A 19,642-nucleotide genomic window follows, 5' to 3' on the forward strand; every position below is an offset into this window, starting at 1 on the left:
ATTTTTTAAATAGATTTTAGGCTGGGCATGGTGGCTCATGCCTGTAATCCCTGCACTTTGGGAGGCCAAGGCGGGCAGATCACCTGAGGTCAGGAGCTCCAGACCAACCTGGGCAACATGGTGAAACCCTGTCTCTACTAAAATAATACAAAAATTAGCCAGACGTGGTGGCACGCATCTATAATCCCAGCTACTCGGGAGGCCGAGGCAGGAGAATTGCTGGAACCCGGGAGGTGAAGGTTATAGTGAGCCAAGATCATGCCACTGCATTCCAGCCTGGGTGACAGAGTGAGATTCTGTCTCAAAAAATAAATAAATGCATAAATAAATAGATTTTAAATGTTCTCACCACAAAAAAATTATAAGTACTGGGAGGCAATGGAGAAGTTAATAGCTTTATTTAATCATTCCATAATGTAAACATATATTAAAATATCACATTGTACCCCATTTATACATACAATTATTATTTGTCAATTGAAAATAAAACAATTTTTAAGTTGAGAACATTTAGACATTGTAAGGGGTCAGAACAGAGGTTGAACGTGGGCAAAATATCAGTCATGTCACAACAAACTGGGAAGTTGCCTACATATCATAATATGTGTATAAAACATTGAAAATATAAAGAGATATATTTATAAGGCAGACTTTTCTAGTAGACAAAGATTAGATCTTCTAAGGCCTTACCCCCTCCACAAAGGAAAGCCCTCCTGTTGGAGTGTAAGTGAATCCCCAGGGGTCTGTGGCTCCCCAGGGTCGGGATGGGAGCTGCCGTGTGAGATGAGGGCCGTTCATCCATGCTCAGATGAGGGGTCAAGGGCCAGACAGGGAAACAGGACAATGGCTACCAAGGGTGTGTCTGGATCTGACCCCAGATCTCTGAGCTCCGAGTTGATGTCCTTGCCACACTCTGCACCTGAGCACCACGGGCACCACGGCAAGGGACTCTCTTGGAGGCTTGACATACAAGAATGTCTCAGGGAAGCAGTGGGTGACAAGCAGAGAGCCAACATCACTCTTCCTAAACAGACATCCAGCACGACTCTCCCCTCAGACTCACACATGAGACTCCATCCCTGCCCTCAAGGCCTCAGAGTCTGGGGCAAGGAACATTACCACGGTACTGGGACCAGATGCTGGTCACACCAGAGGTCATGGACTCATTGTCAGACCCACTCCACCACTGAGCTCCCTTCTTCACTGCTTCTCAAAAAGAAAATGATTCCTAGGATCTTTTTAGCTCCAAAACTTCATGATCTCATGATACTATTTTTTAATCCATTTTTGTGTCTATCAAATTATCTAATGTCATCAAACGCGGAAACATTGCCCAAAAACTGTAAAGAACCACCCAGGCAAAATAAACAAAGAAATAAAAACCAACCGACCGTTAGGATTGTCTGTTTGCTGGGTGAGGAATTGACCTCGTGCCAGTTTTTATGGTGAACTTCACGCTTGTCCAGGTAGTAGCCCAGGATGGGCGAGCCACCGCTGAATTTCGGAACCTTCCAGCCGAGGGTCATGGAGTGGCCGTCACAGTTGAGGAGTGTGATCCCATAAGGATGGGACGGGACGGCTGCAAGGAAGCACAGCCAGGGAGTTACTGAGGACCTCAGCTGGGGGTTTTGTCCCAGGGCAGCCAGCTCTAGTGTGGCGGAGGGAGGAGGAAGCAACCTGGAGAACGGCCTGAACACTGTGCTCTCTGATCCCTCTTAACCCACATTTAACCACCTTGGTCTTTACACCCTTTTAAAGGGGATGAGTATAAAAATAAATCAAAAGTTTATCTCCTGTATATGTATTGCTATTTCTAAGTGTATCTACTAAGGTTTCCATAGGACAAGGGTGATGAACGGTTTGAATCTGGTGTGAACATTTGACACAGCAGAAGATGGCCTGTCCTCCCTGCCCCGTGAAAGAAGCTTGGAGAAGGAGCTTTCACCTTTACAACCATAAGGAATAACCACTCAGCATCTGTGGCCAGAGATGACAGATACGATTCCAGTTTGTTTTAATTTCCTACACAGTTACAGGAGCTTCAGGTTCCTTCAAATGAGTGTGAATTTGTGTTTCCCTGTTTGAGCAGGGCATTCGAAACAGACCGGGCCTGAGTCTGCTTTGCCCAGCTCTGAGTCACCTCGATGTGGCCATCCTCTGTCACCCGAGACACAGGTGACTAGAGTTAAGTGATTCTTATTGTAGAATAAAAACAGGTCGGGTGCGGTGGCTCATGCCTGTAGTCCCAGCACTTTGGGAGGCTGAGGCAGGAGGACTGCTTGAGCTCCTAAGTTTGAGATCAGCCTGGGCAACATGGTGAAACTCCATCTCTACAAAAAATCAAAAAATTAGCTGGGCTTGGTGGTGCGTCCCTGTGGTCCTAGCCCATCAGGAGGCTGAGGAATGAGGATTGCTGGAGCCCAAAAGCTCAAGGCTGCAGGGAGCTGTGATTGCACCACTGCACTCCAGCCTGAGCAACAGAGCGAGACTCTAAGTCTAAAAAAAAATTACGGGTTTTCCTTTAGTAGGAATGACTTTAAAAAGAAAATGGGAATGTTTGAAAGTCCCTCATGGAAAAACTTGAGAGATTAATCTTAAAACAAAAGAGTCAGCGCTATTGTACCTAGCTAAGTGTTACCAGATTTGACATTCCTTGGAAATCCAACAGCAATCTCATTAGAAGATAAATTTTAATTTCTGAAAACGTTGCAAATTTAGTCAGAGATGAAAAATCATCAATGAGCAACACAGTTCCCTCTGAAGTGGGAAGATAATACTGTGAATCCAAGTGTGTCGTGTGTGGCATTTGTGTTTCAAAATGTTTCTGAGTATGTGCACTTACTTGGCGTGGTGCATTTCATGAGAAAGCAAAGCCACGAGGCTGCAGCACAGCTTGACACAGCCAACTGTTCTAGGGAGGGTCCCTGAGATTTAGGATCCCAATTGTCTCGTTGCATCAAAATAATAAAAACTGTCAAACATCACTATTTACCAACAAAGTCACAAAGTTACATAAACATGACATTCTCTGAAGTGATTAAAGTTCCTTAAACTGAGAACAGCTAAAAAGGCCATTGATGTCACTGCATTTTACCACATATTTTGAAAAGAGAAATGTAACCCCTACAGCACACATATACATACATACATATATATATATATATATATATTTTTTTAATATATATATATATATTTATATATATATATATATATTTTTTTTTTTTTTTTTATTTTTTTTATTTTTGAAGACAGAGTCTTGCTCTGTCACCCAGGCTGGAATACAATGGTGCGATCTTGGCTCACTGCAACCTCCTCCTTCCGGGTTCAAGTGATTCTCCCGCCTCAGCCTCCCAAGTAGCTAAGACCACAGGCACGCACCACCACGCCCGGCTAATTTTTCTATTTTTAGTAGAGACAGGGTTTCACCATGTTGGCCAGGGTGGTCTCGATCTCTTGACCTCATGATCCAGCCACCTCAGCCTCCCAAAGTGCTGGGATTACAGGCATTAGCCACCGTGCCCGGCCTACAGCATACATTTTCACACGAGTACAGGTATTTGGCAACACATGTGACCTCTAATAATGTTTTCTATTTTTAATTTGTGTTTTATTAGCGTATTATCATTTCTCCCTCATTTCCAAGACGAGCAGTCAACCGAGAGGCTTCAAAGAAATGCATGTTCTCTGTTCAACAATTGAGTCCCCTTTTTCCCTCCAATAAATTTCCGAATGGCATCATAAATGTTTATTCATGCAGAAATTACAGTGTACGGGAGCCATCGGCCCAGAACAGCCTGTGAGTGACTTACTGAGTGCAGCCTGCACTTTTATGACGTCTGATTCCTGGGAATTTTCACTCATCCCCACGGCATTGACCGCCTTGACTCGGAAGATGTACTGCTCTCCCGTGGTTAAGCCGTGTACCACGAACCTGAGAAACACAGGGATCAGGGTCAGAACTGCCAGGCTCCACTTTTTCTCTACTGCAGCAGAAGCGAAAATCATCCTGAATGCTCCATAAAAACTTTTTATGGACAACATACATCCTTCATTTTCAATTCCAGTTAATTAGCTCAACATTTAGAGTCTAAAAGTAAGGTCACAGCACCCAATTATAGCCGGAGCTGACTACACGTGGCGTCAAAGCCACTTGTTCTGTGAGTTCACCTTTGCTTTTGCACTTTCTAGGCCTCGTCTGGATCAAAGGTCCATTATCCAACAGTATGCCATTCCTTATCTAAAAGAACCTATGTATGTAAAACTTAGTGAGCGGTAATCACACTGCAGTGGTTAGAGGCCAAGATTTGGAAGTCAGATGGACTAGACTCGAATACTGGCTTTGACACCTCACAGATCCTCACAGATTTTATGGCCTTAATCAAGCTCCTTAACCCCTGTAAGACTTCGTTTTTCTATCTATAAGATGGGGATAATTCCTACCCCACAGCATTGTTGCAGGCACTACAGGGAAAACTCTCGGTGAAGAACTTAGCACAGGTGCCTTGTGTATGGAAGGTACGCAGTCTGTGTAAGCAATTATTACTTATCATATATAGTCAATAAATATTCACTAACCATTTCCCTGTACTGGAATCATGTTTTAAGTTTCTTATTCTGATCGATATTTCTGCATTTGGTGTGGGCTGTGAAGAACATCTAATTGTTATTCTTTTCGATGACATCTCTTTTTGTTAGCCACCGCTTTTTACAGTGTATTTTTTTCAGATTGTAAAAGGAGAAATGGCTGAGCCATAATTGATCATTCATCCACAAGGGTGGTTCTGACAGCTGCCGACATTTTCCTAAGACGTGTATCGCAGAGAAGCCTAATACCTCAGACATCCCTGCACACTCAGCAGACAGCAGGAGGAAGGATCTCCAAAGGCAGGGTCACTGGCTTTCCCCTGCAAAGCAGCCAGCATCCCCCCAAGCTGCCCCCACTTCCCAACAAGTGAAGAGTTGGCGCCTGGTGGGGTCTCCATCAGGCGCTAGAGAATAGAACTACCAGGCACGTGATCAAAGCAACTTTCAAGTCAAAAAAATCAATATGAAAAAAATAAAACGACTTTCACATTGTAGTCGCTATTTTTAACTCTGTTATTCAAAGAAAAGGGCTAAGTGCTAATTATGTCGGAAAAAAAAAAAAAACAGGTTCTGGAACTCTCCTTTCATCCATAAATAAATTGTTTCGGTCAAGATGAGCGAGTGCAGTAACTAGCTCATCCAAGTGGTCAAACTGTAAAATTATACAGTCCTCGTGCGTGGCTAAGACAGACTCATTTATGCAGAAGCCTTGTGGCCGTGGTACTCCCTATGCCAGGGCCACAGGGGCCTCAACAGTCTTGCTTCTCATGCTTTATTTCAGGGCTGACTGCAGGGCTGGGGAAGGAGGCCGCACCTGTTGTATCCGATGGGCTTGTGGTTGCAGGGCTCCCAGTGGTTGGTTCCAGCCACGCAGCAGTCCACGTAGTAGCCCAGCAGGTCCTCCTCATGCTTGGGTCGGTCCCACTGCACCACCACCGACGTCTTGGTGTTTCGGGAAGCAAGAACCCGACCCGGAGCAGAAGGGACAACTTTTTGTAGGAAACAAAGGGAGTGGTGAGATGGCATCAGAGCTTTGGAAGCTGCACCAGAGATCTTCCAGCCCTTTCCACAGGGAACTGGATGGCCAGGTTGGAGGCTTTGGAAGAAATTCAGACGAGGGGTCTGGGAGCAGGAGAGGAGCCCGGGGCCGACCACCCAAGGGCCGTTGGGAGGTGCTGGTCTCTCCTATCTCTTCCCAAGCTCCACACAACTCCTAAAGACACAGGATGACATCTATCCTGAAGCCTCCTGTCCCCCACCAAAGCAGTTAAAAAGATCCTCTGTTGGCACTGGGGATGAGGACACCTGGGTAATAACTTTTTTGAACTGGAAATTAACCAATTTTAAGAAAGTTAAGACTCAATTTTATCAGATCTGTTGGAATCTCCCAGGGGCACTCAACATTCAGTCATGACCTGACCATTAGATCCTCTCATCTCGTGCCAGGCCCCACTAGTGGACTGTGAACTGGGGTCCGGTAAGGCCTTGGGGCCACCTGTGTCCTCCATGCTGGCCACCTGGGCCACACCCCACAGTGTTTCTCAATGATGGACACTGTCATTTTTCACATGTGTCATAAAGCACAAGAAGGCTGGGCCCTGCTGAGAGACAGCTGGTCTCGTCAAGCCTGTGGTTCTGGGTATGAGTTCTAAGAGCTTTGATTAAAACCAGAGCCAGATAGAAACTTGAGGATGCCCTGGAGGCAGCTGGCCTCGTGACCTTGTTCATTTCCATATCTGGCTTTCTCAGGAAACAGGACATAGAGAGAGAGGGAGGAGGGCACCTGGGCACTCAGAACTGTGTTCCTGACACCAATGTGCCTCCCACGAAGGCTTCTGGGGATTTCCAGGGTGCCTCTGCTTACATGCTAGTTAATTGTCATCCATGAAGGAGTTATGACTCCAGGGACTGCAATTCAGAATTTCTGTAATTTGTATTTGAAACCTTCCAAGAGGGACCATCAAGCCAGATGGACAAGAAACTCTAGTGCCTGGCTGGGCACACTGGCTCACGCTGGCATCCCAACATTTCGAGAGGCCAGGGTGGGAGGATCCCTTGAGTTCAGGAGTTCGAGAGACTGGCCTGGGCAATATGGTGAAACTCTATCTCTACAAAACAATTAAAAAAAAAAACTAATTAAAAAAAAAACCCTAGTGTACTTAAAATTTGAATTACTTTAAAAGTGACCATTGCAGAGAAAAGGGAACACTTATACACAGTTGGTGGGAATGTAAATTCATTCAACTACTGTGGAAAGCCATGTCATGATTCCACAAAGAGCTGAAAAAAAAAAAAAAAAAAAAAAAGAACTATCATTCCATGCAGCAATCCCAGGACTGGGTACACACCCAGAGGAACATAAATCATTCTACCATAAAAGACATGTGGATGCAAATGTTCATGGCAGCACTGTTCATGATAGCAAAGACATGGAATCAACCCAAATGCCTATCAATGACAGATCGGATAAAGAAAATGTGGTATGCATATACTGTGGAATACTATGCAGCCATAAAAAAAGAACAAGACCATGTCCTTTGCAGGAACATGAGTGAAGCTGGAGGCCATTACCCTTAGCAAACTAATGCAGGAACAGAAAAACAAATACCAAATGTTCTCACTCATAAGTGGGAGCTAAATGATGAGAACACGTGGACACATAGAGGGGAACAGCACACACTGGGGACTATCAGAGGGTCTAGGGTGGGAGGAGGGAGAGGAGCAGGAAAAGTCACTAATGGCTACTAGGCTTGGTACCTGGGTGACAAAATAATCTTTACAACAAACCCCCAGGACACAAGTTTAACTATGTAACAAACCTACACATGGACCCCTGAACCTAAAATAAAAGTTAAAAAAAACTTTAAATAAAACAATGAAAGTAACCATTTCCTAACCATATTTTTCAACTCACTTACTGGTTTCATGAAAAGAAGATGGAGCTTTGGAGAAATGTCAAGAACCAAACAAAACATGACAGAGAGCTCTTAATCTCTTGTAAAGTTGAGTTTTAAGTCCACTTGAACTTCAACTCGTTTATAACATTAATGTCTTTATTCACATAATTTCAGGCTATTTGGCGTCACCCCACTCTTAGCCCGTCCTGACTTGGGGCCACCCAGGGTGACAGCTCACCGGTCACGTCCTGGGCCTCAATGGGGGACGTTATCTCCGACGGCTCGCTCAGGCCGTGCCGGTTGGCTGACAGCACTCGGAACACGTATGACTTCCCCTCCATGAGGTCAAACACAGCATATCTCGGGGACCTCACGGCCGTCTGGGCATTGACTCTCTGCCAGCTGCCGCTCCCCACCACGGACTACAAAGAGAAACAAGACTGGCAGTGAAAACCGAGAGGTTCCCAGAGGCGTGTGGAGGAGGAAGAAATGCTCTGTTCTCGCTAACCCAGGTCCACCAGGTGAGCCCACCGTGTCTCGCACACAGAGGATGGCCATGCATCTTCTCTGAGTTTTATAAAACATGATGCCAATTTGGAGAAGGAAGTCACAAATTACCCAAAGTTGATCATATCTACTAATAAATATTTTTCCATTAAAGTAAATAATTAAACCATAGAAAACGTAAGAGAATCAACACGTAGGTGGTAGTTTTAGCAAAATAGAATTAACCTGCAAATAATAAAAGATAATTTAGAAGTATATTTGCAAAATTCCACCATAACTCAGTGGTTCACATTTCAACTTAAAATTATTACCATATTGCAGCTACTTGCGGTAGTGATAAATGACAGCAATCAAAATGGCTGTCAATACAGTAAGACACATGGTGATATGTTCATAGATTAAAAACCACATAGCCAGTTAAATTACTGTAAAAAGATATTTAGTCTGATAAGAAGAATTATATTATTTTGTGAAATGTAACACAGAATGCAAATTGTATGATATAACAAGTACATTAAAATCTATGGAGAAAAAGACTATAAATATAGGTACCACACTTTAATACGGCTATTTTATATGATGGAATTATTGCTGATTTTAATTGCACTCCATGTAACTTCTCTTTCCCAAATTTTATATACTGCTTATTTATTTATAATTACTTTAAAAACCTTGATTACATTTTATTTTTTCACACAGAGATAAAACTCCTTTTTTGAAAGTAGTTTTGTGGTAGTAAAAGTTGGATATACACTGACCCTGGTAAGTCTGCTGAAAATTTCAGATAGCAACTCAGACTTCTAGAAATCAGACTCATATTTGAAGGGGTTTTCTCTCATTTTGGTGGAAGTGAAAAGTTGCTATTTTGCATCTGCCCCAGGCGTTCGCAGTGGCAGCCTCCAGGGCATCATGGGCCTGAGGCCCTGGCGACCCCAAGCCACCGCAGTCCAAGTGTCTATAGGAGAGCTTCCTCTCCTACCTCAGAATGTGGGTCCACAAAGGGAAGGCTTATCTACTGCTGGGGGAATGTCAGTTAGCTCAGTCACTGTGGAAAGCAGTTTAGAGACTTCTCAAAGAACCTAAAGCAGAACTACCATTCCATCCAGCAATCCCATTACTGGGTATGTGCCCAAAGGAAAATAAATCATTCATCCAGAAGATGCATGTGCTTGTATGTTCATCGCAGCACTGTCCATAGCAGCAAAGACATGGACTCAACCCCGGGGCCCATCAACGGTGGACTGCAGGGAGAAAACGTGGTGCCTCCACACCATGGAATACTAGGCAGCCATAAAGAGGAACAAAATCATGTCCTGTGCAGCCACATGGGTGCAGCTGGAGGCTGTTATCCTAAGTGAATTAACACAGGAACAGAAAACCAAATACTGCATGTTCTCACTTATAAGTGGGAGCTAAACACTGGGTACGCATGGACACAAAGATGGCAACAATAGACATCGAGATCTACCAGACAGGGCAAGGGCTGAAAAACCACCTATGGGGTGCAATGCTCACTACCTGGGTGATGAAATCAATTGTACCTCGAAATCAGTATCACGCAATATAACCTTGTCAGAACTTGCACAGGTACCCCCGAAGCTAAAATAAAAGTTGAAATTACATTTTCTTAAAAATGTGTTTACTGCAAAGGCATAAGAATGACACAATGGACTTTGGGGACTGGGGAAAAGAGTGGGAGGGCGGGTGAGGGATAAAGGACAACAAATACGGTGCAGTGTACACTGCTCAGGTGATGGGTGCACCCACATCTCACAAATCACCACTAAAGAACTTACTCATGTAACCAAACACCTCCTGTACCCCAATAACTAATGGAAAAATAAAATAATAAAAATTACCAAAAAAGTATGTCTGCCATGTCATCAATACTGACCGCAGGTGGTTCTGCCCACACATTGGTTCGACGGTACAGTCCACTTTCTAAAACAGTGTTTGCAGGACAGGTGTTGTGGCTCACCTGGCCTGTGAACACATTGAAGTGCCTGTAATCCCAGCACTTTGGGAGGCTGAGGCAGGAAGATTGCTTGTGCCAAGAATTTGAGACCAGCCTGGGCAACATGGCGAGACCGCCTCTCTACATAAAAAATTAAAAATCAGCTGGGTGTGGTGGCGCACACCTGTGGTCCCCGCTACTCTGGGGGTTAGAGGGCTGGGGAAGAAGGACTGTTTGAGCCCGGGAGGTGGAGACTGCAGTTAGCCATGACTGTGCCACTGCACTCTAGCCTGAGTGACAAAATGAGACCTGGTCTCAAAAATAAAAATAAAAGTGTGTTTGCAAACTTGGTGTTTCTGGTATTGGTGGAAGGTGAGGGGAATGAGGGGCCTGAGAAAATACCTTCCACCCTAGGAAGGCCCCACAGAGGGACTGACCACTTGTATTTTCGTAACACAAATAATTACATTTTGTCACCCAGAATTAATAATGTAATGTTTACCCTGAAATAATTCCAGTTTCTACCCCCTAGATAGCACACACTGCAAATAAGCAGAGAAGCCCAGAGGCTCCTCCTCCATTCTGGAGTCTGAAATACGGTTCATTTCCATTTCTGTTTCCGCCATGCTGCATTGAATGGTGCTGTATATGATTATTGTATTAGGTGGCATAAGCTTATATATGTTATATTCTCTGTCACGTGCATACTATCTATTGTATTACATATTATAATATAAATTTTGTATCACAAAACCATAGTTACAGCCTTTGTAGGACTTTGGAGGCTTATCCAACTGTGGTCTACAACCCAATAGAGGGTCACCAAGTCAGATCAGTGGGTCACAACCTGTGTTTTTAATGTCACAGGACAGGCTAAAAAGAGAATATGTGCTGGGTGAGGTGATCATTTGTGAAATTCTGTAGGTTACCTACATACACGTGTGTGTGATTGCAGAACTGCAATATACAATGTATTTTGTATTTCTTTGCATGCATTCAGGGAAAAAAAAAAAAAAAGCCTTCTATTGGATGATCTGGCAATTCTAACGCTTCTCCGTCTTGTGTGAATTTCCTCTACACGACTGCCACCCAATGGCCATATGGCTTGTGCACAAGCACGGCCAGTGAGGAATCTGGAATCACCAGCATGTAAGTGCCTGGAATGCTGCAGCAGGAAGGAGATGGTGGAACCCTCTCCACAGGGCAGTGGAGAACACGGGCAACCAGAGAGGGAAGCGACTGCCTGCTCACACCAAGGTGCAACGCTAGGCTAGGACGCAGCCCAGCCCCTGGTGCCAATTTCCGCCCTGCTGTGGTGTCATCTCATGTTCCCCAGCAACGGTGCAGGGTCTGGACCCACTGATGGACCATCTTTAAAACACAGCAAACACGACAGTGTGGGGCCATGCTGAGATCACAACAGTGGGGCCATGCAGAGATCACAACACTGGGGCCACGCAGACAGCATGACACTGTGGGGCCACACAGAGATCACGACAGTGGGGCCACACAGAGATCACGTCAGTGGGGCCACGCAGAGATCACCACAGTGGGGGGCCACGCAGAGATCACCACAGTGGGGGACCATGCAGAGATCTGCTTTTCCAGGACACAGACCGAGAGTTTACCTTCTCGATGAAGTACGTGAGCGGGTCCTTGCCGCGGGGAGTGGGTGGCTCCCAGCTGAGGACGACATAGTTTCTGCTGATCTCGGAGGCGTGCACATTGGTGGGAGGCCCTGGAACCTGGACGTCACCTGGAGGAGTAATAAACTCAGTGAGTGCTGGAGGACCCCCATCAGCCTCTCTGTGGCCCACCTCGGGGCACTGGAGGACGCTACCACATGGGTATTGCACTTTGCCCACCTCGGGGCACTGGAGGACGCTACCACATGGGTATTGCACTTTGTCTTGTTTCTATTTGGGGGAGGCAAACAAACCCCAAAGATCTGCTTCTTCGGAACCAGAGGATAAGGCACCATTAGATCATTTTTGCTTCCGATACAGATATAAGCCAGTTCGTAAGAAAGGAATCTCATCCGAAAGTCTTCCAGAGATTCTGCTGGAAGAGGGGGAAGGATTTACCAGAAGAAACCAGGCATTGCATCCGAAATGGAGCCCTGACTGCATTGGGAATCTGTGCAGGGAACGTATTCGCAGTCTGTGTTCTGCAATACGACGCACCTCAGGACAAGGCGGCCCCACCTCTGAGGATCCCCTCTAGGTTCTTTCTTTATACCATGTGCCCTCAGAGCACTTAAATTATGCATCCACTTCTAAAGCACCTTGCCTGCTCCTCCCTCAGAAGGTCAGTACCATATTCACAGGCACTGTATTCCATGTCTGTATGTTTGAATTCTGGAGTGATGTTAATAAGCCTTCTGCAAATAACTTATGCTAGAATATTTGCAGTCAGATGCTCCATATGCCTCTCATCTGACATACATCTTTTTAAAATATACTATGAAGTGTGGGGATTTCTATCTCAATTTATAGGAGATTCTCATAAGGAGTGGAGGTGGAGGTTTTTCCAGACCCACAGTTCTTGAAATTGTGATACAAAATGTTATGAACCTCCAATTAGATTAGCACATGATTAAAATGGTCTGAAACCTCCCTGGGACATCTCTGAGCCCTTCTCAAAATCCAGTTGCTCCCTCAGGACTCTGTGGCAGGCCAGGAATTGAACACGGAAATAGCACAAAGCAAGACTGGGCTTCGTTTCCTGAGCCCGACTGCACAGTGCATTGCATGTCAGAGACAACACAGGCTGAGCTGGGGTCATTCTGGTAAGGTGCTGAATTTCACACAAGGGGTCAGCGTGTCTCCAGAAAGTGCAGAGGGTAACCGGGGCGGGGGACACGCCACAGGCCTGCTGTCCACCCACGCTCCGTGTCCACACCTTGAGACCCACAGAAAAAAGCACTCCAGAGAGAAGACGTGGAAAACTCATCTTCCTGTAACACACACCGAAATTCCAAAATGGAATCCTGGTTTATTTCAGAGGTGCTGACGAGGGAAGCAAACCAAGGGACAGAAAGAACAAAGCAACGAACAGAAGCAGTGAGCGGATGTGAGCCGCTGACTGCAGAATCTCGTTCACGCTTTCGGAACTGTCTTGCCGCCTTTGCCCCTGCACGTAGCAAAAGACCAGAGAAAGTGGAGTGAGAGACAGTGCCTTTGATGACAAGGTGCGACGAAAGAACACAGCTTTGTCAGCAGGGGATCCCTGGCTGGGGCAAGACACGTGAGTCATTCTTCACATCGTCATCACCTCGGACAATGTGATCACAGGAGCCTTGCGGATTTGCAGATGCTCCCACCATGCAGAGAGGAGAAAAGGGTTCAAAAGGGTCCCACAAGCCAGGGAGAGGGAAGCACGGGGGTGGGCATGAGCTATGACCCTGCAGCTGAGAGGGGAGCCGAGGGAAAGCAAATGAACGTTAAGCACACATGAGACACTGCGAGGTACATGTGAGATACCTCTAAGCACACGAGAGACACCACTAAGCACACGCGAGACACCACTAGGCACATGCAGGATGCTGCTAAGTGCATGTGAGATGCCGCTAGTCACACGCGAGATGCCACTAAGCACACGTGAGATGCCACTAGGCACAAGCGCGATGCCGCTAAGCACAGGTTAGATGCCACTAAGCACACAAAAGACACCACTAAGCACACGTGAGACACTGATAAGCACACATGAGACACCACTAAGCACACATAAGACACTGCTAAGCACACCGGAGATGCCGCTAAGCGCAGGCGAGACACTGGCCAACGGTTCTACCCCCAGGGCACTGACACTGCCCTCACCTCTGCTTCAGCCCTGAAGGCTCCCGAGCCCTGTTCCAATGGGCCAAGTCAATACTAAATGAAAACAGTGAGAGACAAACACACACATACTTCTTGTATTATTATATGTTATATACATTATTAATATGTAATATATATTATGGTTGTAAAATGCTTTCACATCCAATATCTTATTCTGGGTTCTGTTCATGTATGGAGGAAGATACTATTGGTTTCCTCCACTTAAAAATCCAGAAACTGAACTCATAAAAACATAACATTTTCCTGAGATCGCACAGCTACTGGGTGGCTGAATTGGGGTCCAGACTTAGGTCTTCTGGTTCCAACTTCTGCATTTTGTTCCCTCATCCACCTAAGGAAACCACAACCTCCCCAGGAGATTTTTCTCTAAGTAAATGAAACGCCGAGTTTATTTTAGAATTGACAGAATTCTAGGGTCCTGCAGAGCACAGAGCAAGTGACTGAGCACGTGAGCTGCAGATGACTCAGCCCAGGACAGCACAGCCAACGCTTGCATGCACAATTAGGAGAGAATAACATGGGAAAACAGTAGAGTAAAAACGCTCTCATTAAATTCTACGAGAGTCTATTCTGGCCTTTGCAAGAATACGGTGTCCATTTTTCAACGAAGCAATTCAAGAAATACTGGGCAAGCTGGGTTTATGTTAAGGGAAGAGCATGGATAGCCGTTTAAATGTTTGAAGGAAGACATTGCCCAAGATTAAAATGATACGGAAAACTTAGCAAAAGTCAAAATAGCAGGCGAGCCATTTTAGCCAACAACAGTACTGAGTTTCTGTTTCAGTAAAACAAGTGGCATTTACCAAGTGTTTTCTAGCTAAAGCAATGGTAAAAGAAAAAAAAATCAGCTGAAGAAAAAAGACACAGGTAGAAAAGGAAACTTCCTAAGAGCAAATTCTTGAACCCTGAAATGGTTCGCTTAGAAACATTATAGATCTCTTTCTTCGGATAAAGACTTTTTAAGTTAGAGGAGTTACTCCTTGTTTAAAATGGCTGAGGTGAACAGATGAACTTTCCAAACCCCCATATCAACATAGCAGAATTTCAATTTCATACCCAGTTTGTTTCTGACCGTGGAAATTGCCTGTTCACTGTACACAAGGCATCACGTCAGAGAACCGAAGCCCGGGAGGCTGAGCCTCAGGCAGTGTCCACGTACCAAGTCAAGCAATTTTCCATCTAAGAGTCTTACCCTCAGCCTCCCATGACCCACCACATAAACACAGCCTTGGAAAAGTCCCCTGAGGATGAATAAATTCTGCCGCATTCACAACCGCCTCCAACAGAGGAGGGCACAGGCCCAACCAGCCAGAAACCTGCCTTGCTGAAAGCAAGGAAAACAGGAGACCATGGAAAATAGCATCTGTGTCTTTACTCCAGCGGGAAACGAGAGCTACTGTTTCTGGACACCAGACTTCCATTTTATCAACTGGCAAACCAAGCCTCAGGACACCTGCTCTTCCTTCCTTTGACACGTCATGAACAGCGGGCTACGTCTCTCCCACCACAATCATGTGTCACTAGAAAGATAGACTGTCTCTCCAAAAAGGCAGGGCTTCTGCCTGGGGAAGCTTCATTCCATTACATGATTTCCCTTCCCCAGTGCTCTTCACAATGGCCTTGACAGAAGGCAAATTTCATCACAGATATGTGACGTTTATAAAGCAAGTTACACCTTCTCACCACGGCTCATTTTTGCCAGGCTGGAATCCCACACATCCACTCAGCATGGTCCAGGCTGCCCGTCTACTCCCTGAATCTGTCTGCCCGTGAGGAGTGAGAAGGGGGACGGCCTGTTCCTCCCACAGGCCAGAACCAAACCTCATTCTACACAGCCTGGGCTGCCTGTTCCTCCCACAGGCAACCCGACCTCATTCTACACAGCCTGGGCTGCCTGTTCCTCCCACAGGCCAGAACCAAACCTCATTCCACAGAGCCTGGGCTGCCTGTTCCTCCCACAGGCCAGAACCAGACCTCATTCTATACAGCCTGGGCTGCCTGTTCCTCCCACAGGCAACCAGACCTCATTCTACACAGCCTGGGCTGCCTGTTCCTCCCACAGGCCAGAACCAAACCTCATTCTACACAGGTTGGTCAGCCTCAAGCACGCCTTCTCTTCCAAAAGAATTTGGAGCCATTTATCAGTCATTCAAATATCCATGTTCTAATCATCCAAAAAATGGAGAGGGTTTACCATGCATGAGATAGAATACTAGGCTGAGTCAAAAAACCAGATGCCCAGGAAGCTGCAAGAAGTTGCCCTCCCCAAAGCCCTCACTTTCATTCCTTACGTATTGAGTGTCTGTCCTGAGTTCTAGGTCCTTCTGGAGCCAGAGGGTTTGACTAAGGCTTAAAGGTTCCCTTGGCTGGACCAGAACTCTTAACGGTCTTCTTTTGGGAGTTTATGTCCCTCATGGGACACATTGGGACATATGTTTGTTTTGAGATCCTAGAGAAAAATCTTCATGTGGCAGAAAATGCAATGTGTGGATACTAGATGGGGACCTATCTGCTTCAGAAAATCGATCCAGTAAACGTTTTTAAGACTGCAGCTCTAGGAGAGAGAACACAGCTGTGATTTTAAAGAGCAGCTCAAAATCACCGCTCCTTAGCCAGTGGATCCAAACTAATTCGAAATCTTTCTTTTTAAGTTTTCACCCATGGTACTCTATGAACTCTAGTTATAAGTCCAATTAAAATCTTTTGATTTATGGTTAATAATGTTGGATTCTCCTTAACACATCATTCTTTCTAAAGCTCTTTAAAAGGAATATCAGGGAGAAGAAATATCCACAAAATCAAATATAAATAAAGACCAAGAACATCCTTTGGCAGGAATGGCAGGAAAGACTCAATCCATTTCAGTTAACATGTCAGGAATAAAATTTTTGCTTAGAAAATTAAAATAAATCGATTTCACAACGCAATCTATGAGAAAGGATCTCACGTCATCCAGGAACCAAGTCGTAGCTTTAGCTGGGTTTCTTCTCTACGAATCCCCGAAAGAATGCCTTTGTAAACCCCAAATGAAAGGTGAGTCTAAGACTCACTACTCCTTCACCCTTTCTCCCACCCTTTCACTCTGTCTTGTTTTTTTCTTTTTTTAACTTCTATGGACACTGGGCTTGCAGGCCTGACCTTCAGTTTTCATTTTTCCATGCAGAGGCTGTGCCCAGTAGGGGGCGTTCTCTGTCCATCTCTCCCATCTCTAATTACAACTCCAAATCCCCAGGGGATGAGCAGCTGGAGTGATGAGGAGCTACTTACCTTCAAGGTCATCCTGATAAACGACAATCTCCTTCTCTCCTTCCAAATGAACGGCTGCGGAGAGAAAGGTTGACACTTGATTTGACATGCGAAGGTTGCCCAAAAATCCCGTCTTCCCTAATTCTGTGCCAGCTCTGTATCTCCTCTGCATTAGGACTACAACCTGTGAGTCCTCTGCAGGCATCAGAGCTGATTCTGGAAGTGTCCTGGTAACAGCACTTCTCCGCTCTTGGTGGTGGATGCAAAGGACCATGTGGGTATGGAAAATACAGTGGCTCGCCTAGAACCATAACAAAGGGCCCAGTCCCGTTGAGGAATCTGTGTCATGCAAAATTAAAACTCAGAAATAGGACGGCCTTCTAAGTGTCATTATGTGTTGAAATTATATCACCAATGGAATTTTAAAAAAGGTCTAATTCTGAGCCAATTTAACTGGATTCCAGCAAAGAGCTTTCTGGAGGTGAGGCACAATCATTTTAGAGTGTACATGTCAGCCTGTTCCCATTCCTGCTGTGATGTTGGCAGAGATGTTGGAGAACAGTGAAACAGCCTGTGCTACACTCTGCACACAGGGCAGTCTCTCGGCTCACATCGAGTTGGGAGGGAAAGAGAGAACAGGTCACACACAAAGCTTCCTGGGCACAGTGGATACTGAGGCATGAGCGGCTTACCTTGTAACCTTCTCAGGTCCAAGGGGTCAAGTGCGGCCACCGCATCAGAGACCCTGGAGGGGCGGCTGATGCCCGCACTGTTCACCGCCCTCACTCGGAATATGTAAGACCTTCCTTCAAAAAGCCCCGTGACCGGGTATTTGCAGATTTTCACTGGTGCATCATTGCACTGAACCCAGTTGTTCGTTCCTACTTCACATCTTCAAGTTAATAAAAGAAAAACAACAGAATAACAAATGTGGCAACCTACTAAATATATATAGGTATATACATTTATGCACACACTGATTATAACAGGAAAATATCTCATGCCAGTAAAATCTATGCTGCTAAAATATTGTCTTGTATAGATAAACTTTAAAAGACAGAGCTATTTAGAAAATTCAATATATATATTATATGTATTATGTATTATATGTGTAATATATACCCATGAATCTTAATAATTTATAGTTGAAGATCAATTCCTGTCATCAAACACATTTAGGCAAAAATCTCCTCAAAAAGTTATTTTAGACATATCCTGAACAGTTCTTTTTCCGAATTATGTGACGTAGTCAAGGCACCCCTAAGCTGCGGCATGACCTGTCTGAGGCCCAGGCTGGGGAAACAGGCTCAGCCCCCTCTGCCTCCAGCTCCCGTCCGACTCTGTGGGACCAAGGGCCCGGGTCCTCGGGAAAGCTGGCTTACAGTCTCCTGGAATAACATTACAGCATTTCTTTCTAGAATGCTTCTCATGTGGAATTTAGAAGTCTTTTGAAAATATTAATTCCTGACCAGAAACCTGGAAATATAGGAAAGATTAACCTCCATTTTTCACAGGTTGAAAAATGTAAGAAAAAAACCTTCATGTTAAATCCCCAGGAGAAAAGAACCAGTTCAGAAAATCAGTTTTCGGAGGGAGCACTTCAACCCCAGAGTGGTGCCTTCATCTGGGAAAGAACCGGCTCTCCCGCTAAGGATCTAGCACTTTTAATGAAAGCTCTCTGATCCACAAGTCATGGGCTGTTTTAGCCAAAGAGAACAAGGTCAAAACCAAAAGTCTGGTGGGAAAACCTTCAACTTCAGGCAACAGCTGGCAAGTTGTAAGCCTGAAGGAAGGACAGAGGAGTAGCTGCACCCCCCACTTCCAAATGCACCCCCATTCCCAAAACGTTCAGTTGCTTTGATGTTCATGTTTGCTCTTTTTGTAATGAGGGGAGGAGTGTGGATTGTTAACTGAGACAGTGCAGGAAATGGTTTGTGTCAACATGGCCAGAAAAGTCATCAGCTGTCCCAGGAGAAAAGAAGATCACTTTGAGGGTTTGTTTTTCTTGTTGTTGTTACTTAATTCAAGGTAAGCCCTGAACAGCAGTCCCTGCAGAACTGTCTCTAGCGCATCAAAATATTACTTGGATGGGGAATGTTTAAGCCAAACAAGTAGCTTTGTTGGAACAGAATTTAATCAGCGTAAAAAAAAATTAAGCCAATTCCCTCTTTTTTTCCTGAAATAATCACCTTATTTTTCTGTTTAATATACATATAAAATTTTGCATTTCTAGCAGGAACCATCCTCTTTTTTTTTTTTTTTTTTTTGAGAAGGAGTCTCACTCTGTCACCAGGCTAGAGTGCAGTGGCGCAATCTCAGCTCACTGCAACCTCCGCCTCCCCAGCTCAAGAGATTCTCCTGCCTCAGCCTCCTAAGTAGCTGGGATTACAAGCACACACCACCCCACCCAGCTAATTTTTGTATTTTTAGTAGAGACAGGGTTTCACCATATTGACCAAGATGGTCTTGATCTCCTGAACTCGTGATCCACCTGCCTTGGCCTCCCAAAGTGCTGGGATTACAGGTGTGAGCCAACGTACCTGGCTAGAACCATCCTCTTATACTCTCTAATTTCTAAATTCATTTTCTTCAACTAGAATTTACTCCAGTAACCG

The 19,642-nt window shown here is 45.1% G+C and overlaps 1 protein-coding gene across 1 annotated transcript in view; it reads right to left on the reverse strand.

The window, feature by feature from the left end:
* MYOM2 (myomesin 2) overlaps positions 1-19,642 on the reverse strand; it is a 100,511-nt gene that overhangs the window by 50,093 nt on the left and 30,776 nt on the right. The window contains 7 exon segments of the mRNA XM_017887852.1: positions 1,392-1,579; positions 3,810-3,931; positions 5,399-5,573; positions 7,720-7,903; positions 11,571-11,698; positions 17,049-17,102; positions 17,720-17,919. Of these exon segments, the coding sequence (XP_017743341.1) occupies positions 1,392-1,579; positions 3,810-3,931; positions 5,399-5,573; positions 7,720-7,903; positions 11,571-11,698; positions 17,049-17,102; positions 17,720-17,919 (1,051 nt within the window).

This window comes from Rhinopithecus bieti, unplaced genomic scaffold, assembly GCF_001698545.2.
Source record: "Rhinopithecus bieti isolate Rb0 unplaced genomic scaffold, ASM169854v2 scaffold_15838, whole genome shotgun sequence".
In the NCBI taxonomy this organism is placed as follows: Eukaryota; Metazoa; Chordata; class Mammalia; order Primates; family Cercopithecidae; genus Rhinopithecus; species Rhinopithecus bieti.